Source organism: Cervus canadensis, chromosome 1 (assembly GCF_019320065.1).
Source record: "Cervus canadensis isolate Bull #8, Minnesota chromosome 1, ASM1932006v1, whole genome shotgun sequence".
NCBI classification, from domain to species: Eukaryota; Metazoa; Chordata; class Mammalia; order Artiodactyla; family Cervidae; genus Cervus; species Cervus canadensis.
The window spans coordinates 45469155-45495240 of NC_057386.1; the positions used below are offsets into that span (position 1 = coordinate 45469155).

General features: G+C 42.7%; 2 protein-coding genes, 1 long non-coding RNA gene and 1 other non-coding gene across 7 annotated transcripts in view; 3 read left to right on the forward strand and 1 right to left on the reverse strand.

Moving 5' to 3' along the window:
* The first annotated feature begins 4617 nt into the window (after positions 1–4617).
* LOC122449471 lies at positions 4618–7315 on the forward strand. Its single transcript, XR_006271945.1, has 2 exons — positions 4618–5059; positions 7045–7315. It is a non-coding gene; the product is annotated as an uncharacterized LOC122449471 (long non-coding RNA).
* On the forward strand, positions 6827–6923 carry LOC122425499. Its single transcript, XR_006264873.1, has one exon. It is a non-coding gene; the product is annotated as a Z30 small nucleolar RNA (small nucleolar RNA).
* Positions 7316–8993: 1678 nt separating the features above from the next.
* PEX12 (peroxisomal biogenesis factor 12) lies at positions 8994–12277 on the reverse strand. The gene is made up of 3 exons (XM_043481042.1): positions 11490–12277; positions 10631–11184; positions 8994–9594 (listed from the first exon to the last, which is right to left on the reverse strand). The coding sequence occupies exons 1-3, from the start codon at positions 11613–11615 to the stop codon at positions 9195–9197; spliced, it is 1080 nt and encodes a 359-aa protein (XP_043336977.1). The 5' UTR covers positions 11616–12277; the 3' UTR covers positions 8994–9194.
* Positions 12278–17744: 5467 nt separating this feature from the next.
* The window catches only part of AP2B1 (adaptor related protein complex 2 subunit beta 1), a 109358-nt gene continuing 101016 nt past the window's right edge, over positions 17745–26086 (forward strand). For 2 of the 4 annotated variants that reach the window (XM_043481061.1, XM_043481084.1), the window contains exons 1-2: positions 17745–17893; positions 25665–25724. In XM_043481061.1, coding sequence (XP_043336996.1) covers positions 25688–25724 — 37 coding nt within the window. In that variant the 5' untranslated portion in view covers positions 17745–17893; positions 25665–25687. The other 2 variants (XM_043481070.1, XM_043481076.1) reach the window with 2 other exon arrangements.

Here is a 26086-nt window from a genome sequence, read left to right on the forward strand (position 1 = left end):
GATGGTAAAGAGTCTGCCTGTAATGGGGGAGACCCAAGTTCCATCCCTGGGTCGGGAAGATCCCCTGGAGAAGGAAGAAAATGGCAACCCACTCTAGTACTCTCACCTGGAAAAGCCCAAGGCCGGAGGAACCTGGCGGGCTACAGTCCATGGAGTCTCAAAGAGTCGGACACGACTGAGCGACTTCACTTTCACTTTTCAAGTGGAAGAGCCGGCATGCGGTCAGGTCTGTTTAATACAAATGCTCCTACTCCTTCCACTGCCTCTCAAATTTAGGATTCTGAATTGCTTTGGAGTCTTCAAAATCAGAAATTTACTTAAGTACTTCCTTTTTTTCTTCCCAGTCAACAGGAAAGACATTTTATGGGGCAGGAGAACTAGGAATTGGATTGTTTTCTCCTTCTTATTCTTTTGTTGTTGTTGTTGTGCTGGGTCTTCGTTGTTGCAGGCAGGCTTCCTCTAGCTGTGGCGTGAGGGCTTCTCGCCTTGTGAAGAACTCAGGCTCTAGAGCTCAGACTCAGTATTTGCGAGGCATAGTTGCCCCATGGCATGTGGAATCTTCCTGGACCAGAGATCAAACCCATGTCCCATGCTTTGGAAGGCAGATTCTTAAGCACTAGATGACCAGGGAAGTTCTTCTTATTCTTTAATGAACTATTGGGAATCAAATCAGGAGAAGAAAGGATAATGTGAAAGATGAGTAAGGAGAGTTTCTCTTCTTCAAAGTTCCTTAGTCAAGTCCGCTGGCTATGAATAGTAGGTTATCATAACAGGGAGGAGTTCTCATTTTGGCTCTGATACCTAGAAGCAAATGTCCATGATATGAAGCAACTTGAAATCAGTAGCTTGGACAGTGATTCTCTCTAGATCTTGGGACAGTAATCTGGCCATGCTGTTGACAGTTAGCTAAGAACTAGAGCCCCCAATTTAAGATATGTTTATTCACTATGCATTTCAGTTTATCCTCAGAGATGATTACAGCACAGCCTTCAAGCTCAAAAGACACAAACAGCTGAATACCAGCCTTCATCTCACTCTAAATTCATTTGTCAGTATGACTTGACTAGCATAGCAGACTTGATAACATAGTGACCGACAGCAACTGTGCTGTTTTTACCACACCACCATCTGACTCTGAGTAAGTCTTTCATTCATTCTCTCATTCAATCAACCACTTTTTTTTTTTAAGCCCCAAGCACATAGCAACTCTAGCACTTTTTAGCTCTGAAGCTATGGTTAAGATAATCCAAGCCTCAGGTTCCTTCTGTGTAAGTTGGAGATAATAATAGTGCCTTCTTCATATCGTTCTTGATGAAGTGAGATGATGTATATAGTTTAGCATGGTGCCTGGCATAGAATGTCAGCTTTTCATTTAATAATCAATTATCAAGCACTTACTGTGTTCCAAACATAGTACTGTGCTCTGGGGCTTCTGGTCATTTGCACCATTTAGTGACTGCCTTCTTTGGGCCAGATCTGCAACTTTGATGATCTCAAATTGTCCTCATAATAACTTGTAAGACATGCATTATTTTTACCATCTTATAAATGAAGAAACTGAGTTAAGAGAAGTACAGCTCAAGGCTACACACCTAGTAGGTAGCAGAGCTGAGATCTGAACTCCTGGAGTCCAACTGATTTCAAAACTCACTTACTACCATTCTGCCGTGCAGCCTTTACTGTTAGCAAGAATAAGACACGTGTCCTGTTCACAGTCTAGAGGAGGAAAACACGTATTAAAGAACTCATGGCAATACAACATATGTGGTAACACCAGGTGAGAACTTCATATACCATGCATTATTCTCAATGAGGAAGGTCATTATTCCCACTTTTACAGATAGAGAAACTGAGGAAAAGAGTTTATGATGCTTGCAAATACTATAGTCCATATGAATGACCACTACACTCTAGTGCCATTCTGGCAAGCTAGACTCCTATGAACAGTGTGCTTGGGGTGTTCTAATGAGTGAAAACGACTAAGCTTGTAAGAACAAGGTAAGATTTCTTAGATGAGATGGTATAGGAGCTTAATCCTGCAAGGAAGAGTGCACCAGCTTGAGAAAGGGTGATGGGGAGGGAAGGGGAAAACCAGGAAAAGGAAACAGCACTTGCAAAGGCCCATTCTCTTCACTGTCTAAACTCTCCTATTTTTAAAGTACGATGAGAGTGATGAAAGTGAAAGTCGCTCAGTCATGACCCACTCCTTGTCACTCCGTGGACTATGCACTCCATGGACTTCTCTAGGCCAGAATACTGGAGTGGGTAAGCCTTTCCCTTCTCCAGGGGATCTTCCCAACCCAGGGATTGAACCCAGGTCTCCCACATTGCAGGCGGATTCTTTACCAGCTGAGCCACAAGGGAAGTCCAAGAACACTGGAGTGGGTAGCCTGTCCCTTCTTCCAGCGGATCTTCCTGAGTCAGGAATCTAACCAGGGTCTCCTGCATTGCAGGTGGATTCTTTACCAACTGAGGCATCAGGAAAGCCCCTAAAGTACAATGAGGATCCTTAATCGGTCTCTAAAGAAGGCATTCCATTTTTCTCCACATTTTCCTTTTATTTCTTCACGTCTTTCTCCCCATCCCTATCCTCCTGCCGCCCTTCACATGCCACCTTTCCATTTCTTACTAGCTATCACTGGACACTTGCCATCACTTGAAATAGCTTCCCCTTCTTTCACTCTGCCTTCCTTCCATCTATTTAAAAACAGAGTTGCCTAATGGGTTTTCATATTTAATCACTTATCTCCTCAGACTCTCAAACCTTCACACTGCCCACTTTCTCCAGAATAGTCTAAACCACACAGGCAGCAAGCCACCATCTTGCCCTGTCTTTCAATTCGTGCCACCCCCTTTCATCGCGGCTAACACTGGTCCTCAACTTTGGTGTGAATCAGAATCTCCCCTGTTATGCATGTGTGTGTGCTCGGTCGCTTCAGTCATGTCCAATGCTTTGTGACCCCATGGACTGTAGCCCACCAGGCTCCTCTGTCCATGGGATTCCCCAGGCAAGAATACTGGAGTGGGTTGCCATGCCCTCCTCCAGAGGATCTTCCCGACCTGGGGATCGAACTTGCGTTTGCCTGCGTCTCCTGCATTGCAGGCGGATTCTTTACCCACTGAGCCACCTGGGAAGCCCTCTCCCTTAACATACTTATTAAAAATATACACGCTTGGGGGCTCCATCTCCAGATTCAAGCTTATTTATCCCGGAAAACTGAATTGTGCAGTTTTGTCCTTTGTTTTTGATGTTTTAGGACGTCTGTGTTAACTATCCTCCTGGTGTTTCTAACTCACTGAATTTTGAGAAACACTACACCATTTCAACCTTACCTAAATTTGGAAGGAAATGGCAATCCACTCCAATATTCGTGCCTGGAGAATTCCATGGACAGAGGAGCCTGATGGGCTCCAGTCCATGGGGTCGCAAAGAATTGGACACAACTGAGCGACTCTCACTCACTCACCTATGCTTTCTTATTTAATTTGAGAGTTAAATTATCTGCTCCCAGAATATCCTAATTCTCACACATCTTTCAAGACCCAGATCAAAGGCCATCTCTTCCACGACTTTTTTTCCTGTGCTCCTTCGCAGTTCTTTGATACCTAATGCCCTCTCTTTGTTGTTTAGGAAGAGCCCAAACCTCTGACCAGCCAATGAGTTTCCCCTGGGTGGAGAAGAAGGGGCACCTTAATCAAAGTTCACCCCAACCTCTCTAGTGCTCAGGTGGGAGTTTGGCACAAGCGCAGTGTTGTTGGGTCACTGTCTGAATCAATAGTTCTTCCTGTCAACTACAAATTGGCACTTACCAAGAGCATTGCCAACGACTGAACAACAAAAGCATTTGCCATCTGCCTCTACAGAGATTGACTCCCATGCTGCTATAACTGTTGACCTTCAACCTCTGATGGAGTTCAGGGTGGAGGGAGGCACTCCGTGCTCTAGGGAATCTGGTGGGACAGGTCTTTGGATAGTTGCATGTTTTTAGGAACAGATTTTATGATCTCAAGCCTTCCATCTCCTCATATCTAGAGAAGGACTAAATCCCTTCATGGTGACATCATATCCTCATGACTAACAAAAAGCCTTTTGTAAAATAAGTGCTTCATGGTATTAACTCCCCCTTCACCAAAATCTTATATATTGTTTTTCCCCCACTGCCGCGTTGGAGCAGTCTCTCAGAGCTCTCCGAGATGCTGCCTCCCAGGCTGCAGTCCTCATTTTGCCCCAAATAAAACTTCACTCACAACTCTTAAGTTGTACATCTTTTTTAGCTGACTTTCCCAAAAGTCCAAGGCACACACACTCTACAACCCTGCCTCAGAGGCCTTTCCCTAGTGAAACAAGACACCCCAGATAACAGCCTCTCCAACGTCAGAGATTAAGGAATTGAAGGACCAGCTGAAACTACCCAGCGTCTAACTTTTAACTCGGGCTTCGGAGCCCGCCAAGCCACAGAGCGACCGCAAACGCGCCTGCGCCCTCTAGCCGGCTCAGTCTCCAAAGTTCGCCTCGCGCTCCGATTGGCTGCTCTCCGCACCAGCCCCGCCTCAAAGCTGGGCGCCACGTGATCCACTGGCCACCGCGTGATTGGCTGTTCCTCTCGCCTGGCCGCCGGCCCCGCCGCGAGGAGCAGGAGGAGTCTGGGAAGCAGCAAGTGGCTTCCTCCTGCACCAGACAGCACAGGGTGGGCTGCCGTCAGCCTCAGCAGGCCCGGGCAGGCCTCGTGAGAATGTAGGACGTAAGCGTTTTGGGAGGCTCTCAAAGCGGACTGCAGAGCCCCTGCCTGCAGCTTTGGTCTGCGCCCTGGCTCCGGCCTTACTTGTGTTTCTCCCACAAGAATGGCTTCCCCCAGTCTTTCCTGAAGTTGGTGAGGTTTGGACGTATTAGTAATATTGTAATTTTTCTTACTATCATCATCATTTTGAGAGTCCACTGCGTATAAGCATTGGTGGTCCTGCGCAGAGCGCCATGCAGAAAGCCATGAGTTAGAAGCTGGAGGAAGGAGGGCTTATAGATGCTTGAGGAGTGTCCTTAAACCAGCATGAAATGTTGGAGGTAAGTCAGCTTTATAAATTGTGCTGATGCTTTTATAATCTAGGAGCTTAGGGTTTAGTAGGGAGGGTTATTCGTTGACTAAACACTCGTTTATTGAGCCGCCTTCTGTTGTCCGAGGTACCCTACTGAGTGTAATGGTTGCAAAGGCCAGTGGGACCCAGTCCTGGTTCTTTAGGACCTCCGTCTGTGTGTTGGGACTGGTGGGTGAGACAAGGAGATGGAAGATGGGAATGGGTGAATATTTGGCATGTGACGCCTACTATGGTCGGAAAAAGTGCTGTGAGAGTCAGAGGAGGGGGTAACTGAGGGAGTTAGGGACCACTCAACCGAGAAGGGGGCTTCCCTGATAGCTCAACTGGTAAAGAATCCGCCTGCAATGCAGGACACCCCGGTTCGATTCTTGGATCAGGAAGATCCACTGAAGAAGGGAAGGACTACACCCTCCTGGAGAATTCCATGGACTGTTTAGTCCATGAGGTCGCAGAGAGGCAGCACGACTGAGCGGCTTTCACTTAACAGAGGTGACATTTGGACAAGTCTTTAGAACTATAATTAGACTTTGTCCAAATAGAAAGGGGTAGGGAAGGCACTCCAGACAGGGAAAAGTTTACAGAGGAAGAGAACTAGGAAAGTGTGCCCACTGTGACTGGAGCACACTTGGAGTTCTGCTCACAAGTCTCCTGCTTTGAGACAGAGTTATTTAAATTAAGTTCTGTTAGCTCCTTTGTTTTTTTGCAACAGGTACTTCTGCAGAGGTTGGTGGGATCAAGGCTCAAGCCTCTAAAAAGGCACTTTGTTTTTAATAGTTTCCCTCTCTTTGTGGAGTTTAGTTGCTGAATGGAGAACATAGGTATATGCTGAATGGAGGCCATATGTAGCTGTCCAGTTTTAACTATGAAGTATCAGTCTATTGTCAGTTTTATAAGTGGCCAACTGAAGCGTGTTGTGGGTCCAGAATTGTTACTTATATATTGACAGTACTCTGCTGAAAAGCTGGAGAGGTTGACGTTTGCAAATCACGAGGTGTCATTTAGAATAAATAAAATGTAGTCAACTTTCTCATTCAGAAATTGACTTTCCAGGTTGTGAATTACTCAGGCTTTGCATTGTTTCCTTTATCTTGCCCATCCTCTGGAGAAAAATGAAATTAAACCTTATATTTAGCTGGTAGTGGAAAAATATAAATCTGGTGACCGGACCTGTTTCTCTTCCAACTCTGTTGTTAATTTGCTATGGACCTTTGTCACATCATATCCTCCTTGGGTTTTGGACTCTTTAGAAGACTTGTATAAAATTTTTATGGCTAATACTTTTCATCTTTATTGGCAGTAGAATTGTAAATCAAATTATATGTTAAATGAATTGGAGTTTATAAAGGCTTTTTAGTAGAAAATCTTTCCTGAAGGTTTTCCTTTAGAGCTAGACTATAAATCCCTTCACAGACAATCCCTAAGATTTTATCATGCATGGTGTTTGGACTCACTAAAACCAGAAATTATTTTGAACTGTAAATGCTTCTCTACTCTGTATTTTAAAAGCAAACAGCCAAAAAAACCACATACCCCAAAACAAAACTTGTTCATGTTTACATTTTGTACAGCAGAGTTGTACATACTGGTGCATAGTGCAAGACGCAGTATTGAAAGCCCATGCCTGAAATTTATCTGAAAAGAAGCCTTTTTTTTTTCATGGGTAAACCTGTTTTCTCTGATGTGAAAATAGGGTTTGGGGCTGCTCTTATGAAATACAAGGAGGTGAAATGCAATGATGCGATGATGAGTGAAGCGTAGTCTGACCTGGTATTGCCATTGCTTCAGTGTTGGCTTTGACCAGGGTATGACCCCTTAATCTTCTCTCTGAGCTGATTCTGATTGTGGTTTTTCTACATTGGTATGTTCTAGCCTATTTGAATACTGGCTTTATTATATGTTAGAATGTTTCTTTAATATGCCTTTGTATTACTGATTCTTTCGTTTTTTTTGTAGGTTGAGGTGAAAAATACAGCTTTGATATCTTCATGGAAGACTGCATCATTTCATCCCTGAATCTGGTTCAGTTCCCTTATTGACTTATTACTGTGTTAAAATGCTTGTTTAGCAGATTGTAAAATAAATTAACATGTCCATGCTCTCTTGGGGCAGACTAAGGGAAAACAGGTGTTCAGCCTAGAAAAATGTTGCTCATTGGATTTCCTATTAAGTCAGTATGTCTTGGGTTTAACTTTGAAACAAATTAAAAACTTTAAATATTTTAAAATCTATAGGATATTCTATTTCAATATTTCTGTTACCTTCGTGGTGTCAGAAAATGTGCTTTGAATTGCTAAAATGAGTTGTATTAGAAAACACCTGTCTTAGCAGAGGCACTTAAAAATCATTTTCATTCTTCTTCTTCTAGTAATGATTTAAAAAAAAAAAAAACGTATATTTTCACCAACCTGCCAATCCAGTGGCTTGCATTTTTCTAAGTGGGTAACTTAAGTGTTTCTGTAGAATAAGGTATTTCACGCAAGACTAATTTCTTGCTGTTGGAGTAGAGGATTTCTCTCCGAGTATTCAATTAGCAAAAAAAGCAAAATGTTCATACAAAATGCCTCAAAATTTACTCTAAGTACCTCAACTAGGAAATTCCCTGGCAGTCCAGTGCTTAGGACTCCAGTGGTTAGGCTTTCACTGCCGAAGGCCTGGGTTCAGTCCCTGGTCAGGGAACTAAGATCCCACAAGCCTTGAGGTGTCGCCAAAAATAAATAAGTATCTCATCTAATCTTTCAGTTTCCACATAATCATGACATGGAACAGCTCTTTGCCAAAAACATTTATTCTTAAAATTTATTTAAGCGTTTCATAGAAACTTTAGTAATAACCAGAATAATTCATGCCAGTTTAGCAAACTCTTAACAACAAGCAGAAAGAGCTTATTGAAAGGTGCTTTATGTACACAGTCACAGTTAGGTCAGTATTTTACTCCATCTCAAGTAATACCCTTTGCTTTCACATTGAAATCTTCAGACTATTCTGTATATACATTCAACCTCTATTTTCCTTTAACCGGTTTCCCAAGGAAGACATGTGTGGTTCACAAAGGGAACTTTAAAAGTTGATAAACTATAGCAGGTGTTATTTAACAAGTGGGTCACAGCAGACGGAAGGAGCTGTTGTTTTCCTAAAGTGTTTCTAAGTATGTCTGTAAAGAGCAAGTCCATATTTCATACTGTTTGCAAGCCAATAAAACCTATTCCTCAGAGGCAGGTTTCCCAGGTGGCTCAGTGGTAAAGAATCTGCCTGCCAATGCAGGAGCTACAAGAGATGCAGGTTCGATCCCTAGGTTGGGAACCTATCCTAGAGGAGGAAATGGCAACCCCTTCCAGTATTTTTGCCAGGATAGTCCCATGGACAGGAGCCTTTTGGCTACAGTCTCTGGGATTTCAAAGGCTAGGACATGACTGACCCACTGAGCACATAAGCATGACAGAGGCTGGTTACTGCTTTCTTTTCCAAAAAGGCCTGTTTCCGATTCACCACCCACATAAGGAGGTCTAACGTGGGTTTTCCCTGAGAGCTTCTATACCTCTTGTCCTTTAATGAGGGGGAGAGAAGATCTTCTGTGTCAAGTATTCTCTTTTATCCCATCCTCTTTGCTGACCCTCATATCCCTTGCCAGTCCTGATTCTCTCACTCTAACCAGCTTGGTCAACTCTAAGTAGGGGTGTCTAGGGAGCGAGCTAAAAGGTTAAGATCAACGAGTAAATCCTTTTATATTCTATGTGGTTGTCTGAAGTTCACACAATTATTAATTGAGAATGCTGCTGCTGCTAAGTCGCTTCAGTTGTGTCCAACTCTGTGCGACCCCATAGACGGCAGCCCACCACGCTCCCCGATCCCTGGGATTCTCCAGGCGAGAACACTGGAGTGGATTGCCATTTCCTTCACTGCATGAAAGTGAAGTCGCTCAGTCGTGTCCGACTGTTAGCAACCCCATGGACTGCAGCCTACCAGACTCCTCCATCCATGGGATTTTCCAGGCAAGAGTACTGGAGTGGGTTGCCATTGCCTTCTCCTAATTGGGAATGAGAAGTATCAAGCCCTGTGGCCTTACAGTGCAATCATTTTGTTGTGAGATAAGGTGCTAACCCCTCTCAATTCTCAGGGGAGTACAGTTTGATCAGATGCTGTACCTCTGTTGGATAACCTGTGATCGGACAAGCCTGGTGACTCCTCACGTAATTAAACACACAGCGATAACAAAACACGTAGCCAGAGGTGGCAAGAACCGTGTCGTTCACCCGGTTTTTACGACACAGTGGGCACACAGTCTTCAATTTGGGTAACAGAGGAGAATCAGAATTGTAGTCTAGGTGTACAGGTGGTGGTGGGGTAGGCAGAGCAGTCAGGGTCTTGATGGTTTCTTGGTTTTCCGATGAATACCACCACTCAAGGAACTGCAGGAAGAATATACCCACCGAAAGGCCAGTAGAGAGGGATAAGGCAACACCCCCCACAGCTTTCTTCAGAGCTGACTTTATCTTGTCACCAATGCTGTTTGGAGAATAGAATAAGGAGGCAAAGAGAAACTGTTTGTTTAGTTATAATCACAGAATGACTAATAGAAATGTAGTTCTTGCATTTTTCATTGGAATCATTGATTCAGCTTGGGGATGAAAATTGTGTCCTTAATGGTCCCTTCTAAACCATTCCCTCTTTCTGACTTATAATATTTTAGGAGTATAGGAGCTAAGATTTGTTTTTAATGACTAGAGCTTGTGTTTTGAGAAAGAAATTAGTGAGATTATATAGACTATAATCAACTTGTATATTGATTATATAGAACTTTCTGGGCAGGGGGTGAAGGGTAGTAATATCCAGGAAAAAAAAAAACAACTCAGCAGTATTGAGGAATATATTTGAACTTGTAGGAGAACACAAACACTAACCAGAAGTGGGATGTGTGTGCATGTTCAGTCGTGTCCAACTCTTGGCGATCCCATGGACTGTAGCCCGCCTGTTTCCTCTGTCCATGGGATTTTCCAGGCAAGAATACTGGAGTGGGTTGCTATTTCCTACTCCAGAGGATCTTCCCGACCTAGGGATTGAACCCTAGTCTCTGGTATCTCCTGCACTGGCAGGCAGATTCTTTACCACTAGCACCAAATGTAAGTGGGAGAGCACCATAGTAAGAGCAGTCTTTAGAATTGTATTGATCTGGCTGGAATCTCAGCTCTGCCACCTTCTAGCTGTGTGGCCTTGGTGAGGCACTTAACTATTAGAACTTAGTTTCTTCAACTGTTAAATGGTGCTTCTGCATTATTTCATTGAGTTGTGATAAGGATTCAGGTGATATACATAAACATCTGTGTACCAGCACAGGGCCTGGTACATAGCAAGGGTGCACAAAAATGTAGGCAGTATGAGGAGGAAAGTTACCAGGATAGCAGTCCTTGTTTTATGGACACATGAATTTTTCAATGATTTTATGGAATAACCTCAGAGTGGACTGAAGGAGGTGAATTATAAAATTGGGATCAGATTTTAGGATTTATTAATCAAAGACTTGGGGGAAATGTTAAGGTCTTACCTCCCAGCTGGTAGCTGCATCATGCTGGCCTTAGCTGATTTGTGCTCCAGAGCTTGTATATCCTGAACTGTAAGCCGACCTAGCCGAACTCCAGCCAGCCTCAGCAGTGGTGAGTGATGTTGAACCTTTCCTAGGATGTATCGAAGCTGCTGTACCAGAAACCAGCCTTCCCAGGCCATGTTAACAAATGGGTAGGCTGCCAGGAAGGCTCTGTAAAATCGTTTCCAGCGGGAAGAAGGGGGATGGATGGAATATTCGTCTTCTTCTCTCAGGCTAGAAACCAGCTTCTCCAGTTTCACTTTAAGATAGGGAAGAAGAACCAGGAACATGATTGATTTCATAAGCTGCTTCTTTGGGAGACCAGCACTGGCCAATCTCTGAAGCCTGTGTTGGTCTCCCATTACAATCCTCTTTAAGCCATAAAAGTTTTCAGAAAAGGAGGCGCTGGTTTTTGACAGATAATGCTGCTGGAGCAGAAGATCTAGCAGGGTAAAGATTTCATCAAACCACCTCCAAAAGAAGCCAAAGTGGGCAGGATTTGATTCTGCAAGAACCTACAGCAAAATAAATAAATGAAATTCATTCCATTACAACAGCTACTATGCCTTGTTATTTATATTTCCTTTTTCCCCCCTCTAAATTCTACACTTTTCTTTCTACATCTTAACCTCCCTGAAGGGCTGGGTATGTAGTGCACACAACACTCTACACAGAAGAGAGACTCCATAACTGTTAAATCATAGAATATGAATTATATGCTAATTGATTATTTCAAAACCGAGGCCAACAAATTCAAATTGTTGGTTTGTTTTTTTTACCCCAGACGTCTCTCAAACTTTCCAGAGAATTAAATCCTTACCTTGACCACATGCTGAAGAGCAGGTCTCACGGCTGACATTAAACTGTCCTGTGCTACCACCTCAAAGATGGATGGCTGGTCATCCACAACAGAGGCAGTCGTGATGTGAGCCCCGTGCTCAGCCATAGTTTCGTGTGTGCACTGGGTTTTTCTTTGTCCACAAGCTCTTTAGTAAGCATGAACTTTTGGGGGGCGCCAGATGGGTGCTCAGTCTCAACGATAACTTATACCTCAAAAGATAGCCCCTCAGTTTTACTGGAACTGGGGGAAAAAAAAAAGACTTCTTCCGGAGGCAAGCTAGGGGGCGGTGGGCGGGTGTTCGAGGGAAGGGAGGTGAAGAACGAAGTTAACACAGACGTGGTTAAATAGTGTGTAGGAGGGGTGACTTGACTAACGCTGCGCTTCACGGGACAAAACGTTGACTATGGGAGAGACAGCTCGGCGCTGGGCGCTGGCCTGTCGAGCGGCAGTCCCGGAGGCTGCCAGTCAGGGACTCTCACTCAGGAGGATTCAAAAGCCAGGAGGCTCTGAGGGATCGGGCGTGCACTAGTACGGCCAGCCCCCCGCGGCCTGGCTCAGCTGTGGGCTGAGCAGTCCCCCCAACCCGTGACCGTCCTTGCGCGCTGACCCTTGGCGAGGCGGGAGGGACCCGCGACACCGCTATTGAAAGGAGGTCTCGGCTTTACCACAGAATCCGCAGCCGGAAATAAAAGCTGCTGGAGCTTGAAGAAGGCCGGCGGAGGAGAGGCGCTCTAGCCCGGAATGAGGCCCTGGAGACCGGAACTAGAGAACTCTATGACCTCATCGGGACTTCCGCTTCCGCCCCCGCTGAAAATAAAGGTGGTGCTAGGCGCGATCGGGTTTGCGTCGCTGTCTTGTTAGAAAGCCACGTCTCTGATCTCTGCGGAGTCTTTTTGGCAAGGTGTTGGGGGCACTGCATCGACGTCTGGAGCCTGAGCTCGGCCCGCAGCTGAGGCGTTTGTTTCCTGGGGCTATACAGATAGGGGCGAGGGACCCAAGGGAATGTGGAGATGGAAGCCTCACTTTGCTTGCGGCGGGGGTCGTGAGTCACTATTAACTGCCGCCTTCGGGAAGGGTTTAAAGCGACATAGGCAGAGATAGAAGCCTTAGCTTTATGGCCACCAATTATTAAAAGTTTCCTGCTGTTGCTTATAACTTGGGACGATTCTTTTTCCTTCGGCCTTGTAGCTTAATTGTCTTCTAGGTTAGGTTCCGTTCAGTGATAACTCTAGGCACTTGCTCCATTAAATGAAAATGGTTCGTGTCCTCGAACACCGTAGGATGTGTTACATTGGCCATATAAATACGGTGCTAAGACGGAAGGATGCTGATGAATTCTAACCTAAGAGAAGGTGCTTTCCTTTAATCGCATACCAAAATTAATGTAATTAACGTGACGATTTGCAAAGTGCTTTTACATCGTATGCAGTTGCTTTGAGTTCCTGCTGTAGGTTTACTGAATTTGGATAATATTGATGGTTCAAGTTCATCTCCTTCAAAACCTTCCCCCAGTCCCTGGGGGAAAGCTGGAAATAGAAATAGCTAAAAACAGAAGGTATTATTATTTGCCCTAAAGGATCTTATGGTATAAAGGTAGTTAATTGGTTAACATAATGAGAACGCTCGAAAACAGGTTTTCTTTTAGTTGTTTCAACAGGAAAAGTAAAATCTTGCAAGTTAACTTTATAGTTCCAAAAAGTGTTTTAGGGAATTCCCTGGTGGTCCACTGGTTAGCACTCGTGCACGGGGCACGGTTTCCATCCCTGGTTGGGGGAAGATCTCCCATGCCATGGGGCCAAGAAAAAAAAAGTTTCACACTCTGCTAGGATACCTGTTGGAGAAAGTCACATTGATGAAAGATTTTACCTTACAGAATTTTAAGGAACAGAGATAATATATCTATTTAGAGTACCTGGTTTTAGGTGCTTGATCAGTGGTAGCTATTACAGGCAGGCTTTTCTTAAGTGAACAGCAAAAGGACAAAGTTGAGAAATACAATCAACTAAGTCAAGTGGAAAGTTAAACATTTGTATCAGTTAGGGGTCTTTGGTTACAAGAAACAGAAAACAGGCTAATTTAAACTAAAAAAAAAAAAAATTAGAATGTAGAGTAGCTAACAAAACAGGAATTAAACAGTTCTACTGGATGTTTCTAGCAAAAATTAGCAAAGTCTCGCCCAGGCATTGATGTTGCAATACATGAGCTTCAACACACTTCTGTCATTGTACTCATGATTCAGATTCCTATTGATTGACCTTAGGTTAAGATTACCTCTCCACTCCCTGTTTCACTCTTAGTCAATTAATAGTTCTTTGAGAATATTTCAAAAGTAAACTGACATTACTACATGAGAAAAAAAGAAAGGCAGTCAGAAATAACAATGTCAGTTAATACAGACAATAAATAATAAACAGCTCATCACAAACCCCACTCAGGTTTACAGTATGATGAGACAGGACACAAAAATTGATTGTGCTTATGTTAAAAGGTATTAAGAGCCATCAGATAGGTTAATATGGTGAGATTCATATGGTGATAACAGCTGGGAGAAATGAGGCTGTTCAAACTAGCTCCAACAGAAGCCCTGTATTGGCCTTTGTAACCAAAGGGAAGATTGTTTCTAACCTCACGTTTTATCTCAGCTTCTCTCTGCCAGTTGCTTTCTACTAGAGTGATGTAACCTGGTATCTCCTTGTATCTCATGTCAGTACCAGAAGTCCGATGAGAAATTAGGTGGACCTCAGAAGGTTGAGTACATTTGGGAAAAGTCAGAGTCATGGTGCATCTGTCCGCAGTGCGGGAGACCCAGTTTCGATCCCTGGGTCAGGAAGCCCCTGGAGAAGGAAACGGCAACCCACTCCAGTATTCTTGCCTGGAAAATTCCATGGACAGAGGAGCCTGGCAGGCTATGGCCATGGGATGGCAAACAGTCGGACACGACTTAGTGACTTCACTTACTACAAAATGGAATAAGAGGGCTAGGAAGGGGATGGCAGTGGGGGCTGGGAGGGAAGAACCTTTTAGATAAGGTAATCAGGGAGTGCTTTTATGAGATTACAGTTAAAACACGACCTAAGTTATCAGCCAGTCATAACTCAACCCTGTACAGGGTTGCTGCTGCTGCTAAGTCGCTTCAGTTGTGTCCGACTCTGTGCGACCCCATAGATGGCAGCCCATCAGGTGCCACCATCCCTGGGATTCTCCAGGCAAGAACACTGGAGTGGGCGTATAGGGTTAGGGAAGACAAATAATAGGTAGGAGTGGTAGTTATAAAGCCCCTAGGATGGGAAACAGCTTGGAGTATTTGAAGGCTGCAAAAGGTAGCAAGAAGTGAAATGAAGAGGAACTGAGTGACGAAAAAAATAAAACGATGTTAGAGAGGCAGACAGGAACCAAACCACTCACAAGTCATGAGAAGGAGACTGGATTTTAATCAAAGCCTAATGGGAAGCTTTTGAAGAGTCATGACCAGGTTTATATTTTTAAGATGACCCTGTAATGGTTATGTAGTTAGAATTGACAACTTGGAGATGGAATGAATGTGGCAGTTAAGGGAAAGAGAGAAATCAAGAATGACCCCCAGGTTTCTGGCTAGTAATTTGTCAGTGTAATTCATTGAGATAATTGCAATCTTAGAAAATATTTACACTCCAAAGGCTTCCCAGGTATCTCAGTGGGTAAAGAATCTGCCTGCAATGCTGGAGGCCCCAGTTTGATCCCTGAGTTGGGAAGATCTCCTGGAGAAGGGCATGGCAACCCACTCCAGTATTCTTGCCTGGAGAAGCCCAAGGACAGAGGAGTCTGGGGGGTACAGTCCATGGGGTTGAAAAGAGTCAGAGACGACTAAAACAACTGAGCTCAAGCACAGCACGAACTACTCAGAACAAGTCCTAGTCAACAACACGGCCATATATTGCCTCATATTCCTCATATATATGCTATGCGCAGGCATAGTTAAGTGACTTAGGTAGCCTAGTTCATTTCATCCTTATAATAATATTATGGTTGGATATTACTATTTCTTCCATTGTATAGATGAGAAAACTAAAGAACAAAGAAATGGGGAAAACTGGGAGAAGGAAGGACAGTTCTGTTCAGTTCAGTCTCTCGGTTATGTCCGACTATTTGTGACTCCATGGACTGCAGCACTCCAGGCTTCTCTGTCCATCACCAACTCCCAGAGCTTGCTCAAACTCATGTCCATTGAGTCGGTGATGCCATCCAACCATCTCATCCTCTGTCCCCTTCTCCTCCTCCTTCAATCTTTCCCAGCATCAACGTCTTTTACAAGGAGTCAGTTCTTTGCATCAGGTGGCCAAAGTATTGGAGTTTCAGCTTCAGCATCAGTCCTTCCAATGAATGTTCAGGACTGATTTCCTTTAGGATTAACTGGTTGGATCTTGCGGTCCAGGGACTCTCAAGAGTCTTCTCCAACACCACAATTCAAAAGCAACTATTCTTCGGTGCTCAGCTTTCTTTATAGTCCAAGTGTCACATCCATACATGACTACTGGAGAAGGACAGGTTCTATACAAATTAGGAAAATGAGAAACTGTTGGAAGTTTTTGAATGGGGGAAGAGGTATGAATCAAAGATTTTTCTGGTGGCATCTTCTTTACAAAATACAACTCTGTCTTCTGTGAATTGTACCTGAAACCAGGTTTTGTTTTTTTTTTTAACTCCCCACCCTACCCCCTACTCTTATGACTTGGCATATATATAGAATTACTCAAAAGTGTTGTTAGCAATTTGGTGGTGAAGTTTGGGGAATAGGTCAGGGCTAGAGATAGGTTTTTAGGAGTCATATGAGTAGGAAAAATAGTTGAACCCATGATATTGCTAAAGGGCTAGTGTAAAGAAAATGTATGAGTATAGAACATAAATCCTTGCTACTCTCTCCCTCAAACACCATCTTATGTCTCTTTTCAGTCATACTTTTTTATGGAGCTACCTGTTTTCATTCCTTTCCTCTCATTTATCTTCCAACCTCTGCAGCATGATTTGTGCCTTCAATGTCTCTATGGATGGTCTCGGCAATGACATAAAGACCTTTGTGTTGCTAAGTTCTTGGACACTTTTTGGCCCCTTCTTTTCTCTATAGCAACTGTTATTGTTGACCACTCACTCATACATTTAGTCATTCAAATTCAGGGGAGGCGGGGCTAGGCCTCAGAGGTATAGTACAGTATTGATATTCAGTTCCTGTACTTTCATAGACCTCTAAAAACATCCTAAATCATTAGGACTGCCTTCTTTTCCTTCTACCTCTCTGACTGCTTCTCAGTCCCCTTTGCATTTTGGTTTCCCAGCTTCTGCCTTAGGCTCTCTTCACATTTTTCTTCTTTCTTGATTAATGACTTTATTATTTTTTTTTTACTTAGAGCAGTTTTAGTTTTGAGGGGAAGATACAGAGATTTCTAGGTTTTGGTTTCTGAAAGGGACTTCTTTTGTGTAAGCAAACTACAAGGCTTCCTTGGTGGCTGATTGGTAAGGAACTCACCTGCCAATGTAGTAGACACGGGTTCAATCCCTGGGTGGGGAATGATCCCTTGGATAAAGAAATGGCAACCCACCCCAGTATTTTTGCCTAGGAAATCACATGGATGAAGGAGCCTGGTGGGCTACAGTCCATGAGGTCACAAGAGTCATCTGTGATTTAGCAACTAAAACAATTAACAAAGCATACCTATTACATGCTAGGCTTCTTACCTACCTAATCCGGTTTAAGCTTCATAAACTGGGAAGATTATCATCGTCTTTACTTCACAAGTAAGAAGACTAAAGTCGAAAAGACAAGTAACTTTCCTAGTCACCTTCAGGGCAGGGATTCGGACTCAGATGGATTCACACATAGATTTGAGGCCGTGTCAACCTCTTTTCCTTGCACCAGTCTCCTCCAGTCCCACTGCCCTTGTATAATCCTGGGCTGGATCACCACTGTCCGTGTATTTTAACTGCCCAAGCAATTAGCTGGGTTTTGTTGTTTTTAAAGAAAACAACAGGCATTTCACTGACTCTGTGTAAGTTTTTAGAGAGGTCTTGTGTGAGGAAACAAATCCAGAGAGTGTCAGCTTGTTTACTAGATTCTTTCGGATGAACTTCCTCGGAAGCCCAGATCTCCGATCTCTTCCCCACCGAGCAAAATTTTTCCGTCTCCAAGGCGACAGAGTCCCTCCTTTCTCGTTCTCTCGCGCGTCTGGATGACGTCATACGGCGAGGCTCTCTGACGTAAGAGTTTCCTGTCCACCATCTTTGGCCCTGGCAAAGTGGGTTTTGCGCAGTGGCTTAGACCTGGAGAAGGAGTCGTGACGTGCAGGAAACCATTACAACATCGCTCGGGCCGTGCTCTCTGGCCGCTGCTGCCACCCCCGCCCTTGCCTACGGTGAGTTGTAGGCGGCTAACTTTGGGGTGTGTCCCTTTTTGATGGGGATGGGGGATCCCCAGGCTTGGTTGGAGACAGACGGAGGAGAGGAAATCCGAGGACCGTGACCGTTGAAGGTGGAGTGAGCCGTCGGGTGTGACCGTTGTGAGGAAGAGGGTTGGAGAAAAGGACTCCACCGCTGGGGCGGGGCGAGGGAATCCTCGGGGTGGCAATTGGGAATTGGGGGACACTGGGGAAAAGATATGTTCGAAGTCGGGGGGGTAGGACGGTCAGAGGCCAGGGGTGTGGCTGCCGGAGACCGGAGGCCGGGGAGAGAACCTCGCTTTTTCCCGGTTTGGCGTCGTTCTCTGAGAGGCTAGGATATGCTCAGCTGAGGAAAGGGAAAAGGAGTTCCCCAGAGCTTTGCTCCTAGATGGGCAAACCTCGCCGTCGTCCGTCATTTGAGGTTAAGAGACGTCTCTCCTCCGCTTTGTAATGGAGGAACATAGCCGTAGAATTTTAACCATCTCGGGAAAGAAGAGGAATTCCTGACACCGGAGAAAGGGAAGAAAACCCAGAGAATTGACCCGATATGAGAGAGGGGGAAGTTCGTGGGAGTAAATCTTAGCGTGGAATTTTTTCTTCGGGGTCTTAGAAGGAACGGTCTGGTTTGAGAAAGGCTGTAGATTAAGACAGGGGTAAAGAAACTAGAACTTCCTGTTAATTCCATATTTTTTTGAATCCAAAGAATTTATCCATGCTGTTAGTTTTTACAGCACTCTTCTATTTGGGGGCAGACTTTTTTTTTTTTTTAACTCCATTATGAAGCGGTGTGAATAAAGTGTGGCTGCTTCATTAAACTTTTGACTTTTAAAGGTTTTAAAAATGCCAAACACTGTTAACAATCATTGTGGTTTAAAAGAGAAAGTAAAAAAAAAACGAGGTAAGTTTAGAAAAGACAGAATGACCAAGAAAGTGGTCTCAGTGAGGAACAATTTAAATTATTAATCACCTTCCTGGTAAATTCTGTTACTTAGCCTCAGGGTACACTTACAAAGTAATAATAGAAAGCAGCAGATGAAGGAGATGAGGCTGTACAAGAAAACGTGTAACACATTGCCAGTGGTGACTAAGCCTGGTGGGAAGGTGAGAACTGTTTACAGGTATTTGACAGTTTAAACTCCCAAAGAAGCAGAAGGTAGAGTGTATTCTGCAGATAGCTTCACTGAAAGTTGGGTGGTAAAATTAGTATAAAGCTAACATTCTGTGAGGGCTTCCCTGGTGGCTCATTGGTAAGGAATCCATCTGCCAATGCAGTAGGTGTGGGTTTGATCCCTGGCTTGGGAAGATCCCTTGCAGAAGGAAATGGTAGTCCACTCCAGTATTCCTTCCTGGGAAATCCCATGGACAGAGGAGCCTGGCGGCCTACAGTCCATGGAGTGGCAAAACAGTAGGATGTGACTTAACCACTAAACAGCAACATTGTGTGACTTAAGAGACTCAGGAAACCCCGGTTCTTCCATCTTTTTTTTCCTTCTTTAAACACACCTGTATTTTCAGTCGGTCAGTTCAGTCCCTCAGTCGTGTGTGACTCTTTGCCACCCCATGGATTGCAGCACACCAGGCCTCCCTGTCCGTCACCAACTCCCGGAGTTTACTCAAACTCATGTCCATTGAATCAGTGATGCCATCGAACCATCTCTTCCTCTGTTGTCCCCTTCTCCTCCTGCCCTCAATCTTTCCCAGCATTAGGGTCTTTTCAAATGTGTCAGCTCTTCCCATCAGGTGGCCAAAGTATTGGAGTTTCAGCTTCAACATCAGTCCTTCCAATGAATATTCAGGACTGATTTCCTTTAGGATGGGCTGGTTGGATCTCCCTGCAGTCCGAGGGACTGTCAAGAGTCTTCTCCAACACCACAATTCAAAAGCATCAATTCTTCGGCGCTCAGCTTTCTACCTGTATTTTAAAATATTACATTTTAGGTCCAGTTCTGAATCAAGCTGAACAAGGAACAAATTAGGTAGGACACATTTTCCTTTCTTCCTTCTTTCTCTCCTTCCAGGCATAAGTTTTCCATAGTTTATTTCAATTAAGAATTGGATGTAAAACTTTTGACCTTTTTTCTTACTGTATGATATTAGAGTACTTTGTAGTCATTTTTAAATGGAAATGATAGGTGTGTCTGTTGTAATGAGTTATCTGTTGTAATTTCGTATGCAGTAAATGATACATGAAGGTGCGTTATTGAAATATCTAGTTAGCACTTCTCATCTTTATGCTTGTAGTGAAAGATTACTAGAATGACCTGTCCACTTTATAATTTGGTTAACTCTGTTCCCTTTTTCCCTATGGGCACCAGCTGTGTAAAGTCCAGCTTTACGTGAAGAGAGTGGATTTAGTGGCCTCACCAACTCTAAATTAGCTTTTATTTTCCAGAGAGCCGTTTGAAATTAAGACCCCTATTAATTTTTTTCTGGCCTTATTCTCTTTAGGGGCACCAGAAGGAAGGAGGAATAGTTGAGAAGGGAAAACTGTCACAGCCTGTGTTTAGTAGAAACTAGGTTATGTTAAATCTAGATGTGTAATCCTGTACAGAGAGGCCTTTTCTGAAATGCAGTGACATCACACTCTGGGCTAGGAAAGTTAGAGAAATTGTGCTTTTGACTCTGTCAGCCTTATTTATTTTTTAAAACAATGTCCTGAGGCCATACCTCAAGCCTGTAGAGCAGCAGGTGGATGACTTGTCTTGTTTGATGTGGTCAAAAGGTAGTGTGAGTTCCAATTCCATGTTGGCTTTGCTTTGCCCTGGATCTCTCCTGAGGAATAACTTCTCTCCCACTCCCCAGAAGAACCTGATTTTTTTTTTTTTTAAATTATAGTATAGCCAATTAACAATATTAGTTTCAGTCAACAGAGCCACTCAGCCATACACATACATGTATCCATTCTCCCCCAAACTGCGCTCCCATCCAAGCTAGATTTTTGAGACTTTTCAGCAAATACTTGCTTTATTCTTTGAGCTCTATCTTTATCTTGGCTGCCTTTTTGGAGGGGGCGGGGGGTGGGTTCTAAAACAGTCAGCAGTTTTCACCATCCTGTGTTTTAGAGAATCTGTGTTCATCTCTGGCATGTGATTAAGTGTCTCATTTAAAAATATATGCATATGCATCTTTTGAGGTGAAATTCACATAAAATTAACCATTTTTTTTTAAATTAACCATTTTTAAGTGAACCGTTTGGTGGCATTTAGTACATTCACAGTATTGTGCAAGTCCGCCTCTTTATTTTTGTTGAGTTTTAGTTTTGTGGGTTTTTTTTGGAGTTTCTTTGGCTTAAGGCAAGAGCTGCTGCTGCTAAGTCACTTCAGTCGTGTCTGACTCCGTGTAACCCCATAGACGGCAGCCCACGAGACTCCCCCCATCCCTGGGATTCTCCAGGCAAGAATACTGGAGTGGGTTGCCATTTCCTTCTCCAGTGCATGAGAGTGAAAAGTGAAAGTGAAGACTCTCAGTCCTGTCCTACTCTTAGTGACCCCATGGACTGGAGCCTACCAGGCTCCTCCATCCATGGGATTTTCCAGGCAAGAGTACTGGAGTGGGTTGCCATTGCCTTCTCTGAAGGCAAGAGCTAACATGATAAAATGTTTCTCTGCTGGTAGCTGTAAGGGATATTACATTACTATTGTTTAGGACAGAGTGAAGGAAGAGAGTGGTAAGTTTTTCCCTTCTCTTTCAAAGCAGGGATTTTAATTTAGTATCTAAGATTATGTACTTGACTTTCTCCTCTTCCCTGAAGTGGTTGGGTACATTATTCCCTAGTTAAGAACACTTGGTGCTCACAATGGATAGGACAGAAATCTCTTCCTCCGTGATAAAGATTGTTAGGGGAGGTAGTGAAATTGTGTGAGTCATTTTTAAAGGTAGGATTTGAGGCTAGGTTAATTTAATGTGTAATAGATTGTGCTGAAAATTTGTTAGGAATTTAATATGCGTGAATGTGTCAATGCTTTAGGAAACAAAACAATTTGGGGGCCCTTTTTCAAAGAAACAATGAAAAATTTCAAGCAGCTTTTGTTTTTAAATCTTGAGCAAGTTTTAAGCTTTGGTGGCCCCATAGGATTTAGAGTAGCATAATCACATCCTGGAGAGACCATAATGGCCTTGAGCTATGGCCCTCCTGTCAGGCTGTAGCAGCCATTTCTGTGTACTGGTTTTTCTCTTTGTGCATGTAAGTTCTTGGGCTTTCCAGGTGGCTCAGTGGTAAAGAATCCACCTGCCGATGCGGGAGACACAGGTTTGGTCCCTGTGTCAGCAAGATCCCCTGGAGGAGGAAATAGCCCACTCCAGTGTTCTTGCAGGGAAAATCGCATGGACAAAGGAGCCGGAAGAGCTACAGTCCATGGGATTTCAGAGTCAGACTGACTGAGCACACAGTGCAATGCCATGTGTAAGTTCTTAGATAGTAACTTCAGATTTGTTCCAAGTCTTCTATGTGAAAGACTCCTTTCTTCAGTTTGCCCACTTCACATTTAGTTTACATTGTGAATGGATTAAATGATTATAACATTCTTTGAATTTTTGCTAGAAAGGCATTATGAAAATATTACATAAGGCAAGTCTTTGTTACAGATTCACTTTAAATTGTAACAAATATGCTGAAAACAGAAATTTCTGTTTTCTATGATTTATGGGAGTTCTAGCTCACTTCTTTTTTTTTTTTTTTTAATTAATTAATTTATTTTTTTCAGTGGGTTTTGTCATACATTGACATGAATCAGCCATGGAGTTACATGTATTCCCCATCCCAATCCCCCCTCCCCCCTCCCTCGCCACCCGATTCCTCTGGGTCTTCCCAGTGCACCAGGTTCGAGCACTTGTCTCATGCATCCCACCTGGGCTGGTGACCTGTTGCACCATAGATAATATACATGCTGTTCTTTTGAAACTTCCCACCCTCACCTTCTCCCACAGAGTTCAAAAGTCTGTTCTGTGTTTCTGTGTCTCTTTTTCTGTTTTGCATATAGGGTTATCGTTACCATCTTTCTAAATTCCATATATATGTGTTAGTATACTGTAATGTTCTTTATCTTTCTGGCTTACTTCACTCTATAAAATGGGCTCCAGTTTCATCCATCTCATTAGGACTGATTCAAATGAATTCTTTTTAACGGCTGAGTAATATTCCATGGTGTATATGTACCACAGCTTCTTTATCCATTCATTTGCTGATGGGCATCTAGGTTGCTTCCATGTCCTGGCTATTATAAACAGTGCTGCGATGAACATTGGGGTGCACGTGTCTCTTTCAGATCTGGTTTCCTCAGTGTGTATGCCCAGGAGTGGTATTGCTGGGTCATATGGCAGTTCTATTTCCAGTTTTTTAAGAAATCTCCACACTGTTTTCCATAGCGGCTGTACTAGTTTGCATTCCCACCAACAGTGTAAGAGGGTTCCCTTTTCTCCACACCCTCTCCAGCTTTATTGCTTGTAGACTTTTGGATAGCAGCCATCCTGACTGGCGTGTAATGGTACCTCATTGTGGTTTTGATTTGCATTTCTCTGATAATGAGTGATGTTGAGCATCTTTTCATGTGTTTGTTAGCCATCTGTATGTCTTCTTTGGAGAAATGTCTGTTTAGTTCTTTGGCCCATTTTTTGATTGGGTCATTTATTTTTCTGGAATTGAGCTTCAGCAGTTGCTTGTATATTTTTGAGATTAATCCTTTGTCTGTTTCTTCATTTGCTATTATTTTCTCCCAATCTGAGGGCTGTCTTTTCACCTTACTTATAGTTTCCTTTGTAGTGCAAAAGCTTTTAAGTTTCATTAGGTCCCATTTGTTTAGTTTTGCTTTTATTTCCAATATTCTGGGAGGTGGGTCATAGAGGATCTTGCTGTGATTTATGTCGGAGAGTGTTTTGCCTATGTTCTCCTCTAGGAGTTTTATAGTTTCTGGTCTTACATTTAGATCTTTAATCCATTTTGAGTTTATTTTTGTGTATGGTGTTAGAAAGTGTTCTAGTTTCATTCTTTTACAAGTGGTTGACCAGTTTTCCCAGCACCACTTGTTAAAGAGGTTGTCTTTTTTCCATTGTATATCCTTGCCTCCTTTGTCAAAGATAAGGTGTCCATAGGTTCGTGGATTTATCTCTGGGCTTTCTATTCTGTTCCATTGATCTATATTTCTGTCTTTGTGCCAGTACCATACTGTCTTGATGACTGTGGCTTTGTAGTAGAGTCTGAAGTCAGGCAGGTTGATTCCTCCAGTTCCATTCTTCTTTCTCAAGATTACTTTGGCTATTCGAGGTTTTTTGTATTTCCATACAAATTGTGAAATTATTTGTTCTAGTTCTGTGAAAAATACCGTTGGTAGCTTGATAGGGATTGCATTGAATCTATAGATTGCTTTGGGTAGAATAGCCATTTTGACAATATTGATTCTTCCAATCCATGTAGCTCACTTCTTTTAATACAGTAAATTCAGTGAAATTCTGGTACAACCTAAAGCACTATTGTATATAGGGATCAGGATTATAAATATTAAGTAGCTGCTTGGAAATATAACAAATGAGTCTAATTTCTCTTAAATTACCCAAGTAGTACCTTTTAGAGAACAAAGTTGAGCCAAACTCTTGTTGCTACATGATTTTGTGGCTCTTTTTTCCTTAATTACATTGATTTGTTTAGTGCTTAGGTCTTTTCTCTCAGATACATAAGTACCATTGTTTGTAAAGATGTGGTCACTCAAATTTGCCAAATGTATTATCACTGATGTTGTTTTGACCTGAAAGTAATGAGCAGGTACTGGGGCATCTGTCCTAAATTCGGTGATAAGTAGTACTAATAATGGTGGTAAAAAAGAAGATACCTTTTTTTAAGTGCAGAAGGAATATTATTAAAAGAGAAATTTAATGTATTTGAAGAAGTCAAGTACATTGGACAAAGTCTTTAGAATTTCTCAAATCAGAAAACAGTGTTTCATTATTTGGGGAGAAATGTGATTAGTCTGTGCTGGTTTTGTTTTACCAGTGGAGCCTTATGTCAGCTGAATCAGTTCTGGAAATTGAAAGGGAAAAGGTAAAGTTAAAGCTGGCACCCATGTTCTTTTAAGTTTTAATATCAGTTCTGATTCTTTTTTGTACTCAATGTGACTGAACAGATATCTCAGTTCTTTACATTGTTTTTAAGCGTAAACTGATATCATTTCTTTTGGGGAGTACTTTTGGGGGTAATTGTAGTTGTTGGAAATATATTTTTTAAGGTCTCTCTAGGTGTTTGTCATGAAAGAATATTATCCTACTAATTTAGACCTTCTTTTTTTTTCTGAAAGAGATTCCTTTTACTGATACATGTGATGGTGAATAGATTGATGGAATTATTTTGTCTTTCAGTTTTTCTGTGCTTCTAAGAGACTGGGAGTAAGTCAGATTTGCCTTAATAGAAAGTAATAGGGAGATCTTTCAAAACAAACTTTGTCTTAAGTATTACAGAAAGATCTAGCTTTAGGTCTTGGAGGCTCTGAGGAGATAATTGTGGATAAAATCATAAAGCCATGATAGGTTCAGATTTTCACTCTCTTCCATCAGGCCTTTGGAGTTTGCTCCAATTAGCTTTTTGACACAAGAGTTTCATTCTTAATTATCCTTGCATCCCTTTGGATCACCCATGATGGTGGTAAGGATGAAGAGACTCGTGGAATTTAGATATTATCATATATAAATGTTCTTAAAATTGGTTGAATCTTTTGCTGGACCTAAATAACTCAGATAAAGGTATTATTTTCTCTTGCTCTAGGTGCACATTAAAGATCCAAAACCATGACTGACTCCAAGTACTTCACAACCAATAAAAAGGGTAAGTATGAGAACTCGATTAAAGCCTTTTTTGAAGATTCTTCAAAAGTGATGGTGTAAGATTGCTTCAGATAGAATGCTCCTCATCTCTTCAGAGATGCATGTCTTGGACCATCTCATAGGGAATCTGCTACTTCTACAGAAAGGTGTATTGAACAAATTTTTAGAGTATAGGTTTTTAAAGATATAACTGTAATACACATCATTTTGACTTAAAGGTTTTAGTGAAAGGAAGAGATCCAAGATTGATCCACTGAAAATTGATAGGTCTGAGGAGGGTGAAAGAGAAAGAAGCGCATTTATTTTCTTTTTTGAAAAAATTGAAGTGTAGTTGGTTTACAATGTTGTGCTTGTTTCTTGTGT

Bases quoted from the DNA above. Each gene is read 5' to 3' on its own strand.
- PEX12 (XM_043481042.1), bottom strand. From the start codon at position 11,615: ATGGCTGAGCACGGGGCTCACATCACGACTGCCTCTGTTGTGGATGAC. The intron at 11,185-11,489 runs GTAAGGATTTAA...ATTTTGCTGTAG, and splicing joins CTCTTCAGCATGTGGTCAAG to GTTCTTGCAGAATCAAATCC. The intron at 9,595-10,630 runs GTAAGACCTTAA...TTCTCCAAACAG, and splicing joins ATGCAGCTACCAGCTGGGAG to CATTGGTGACAAGATAAAGT.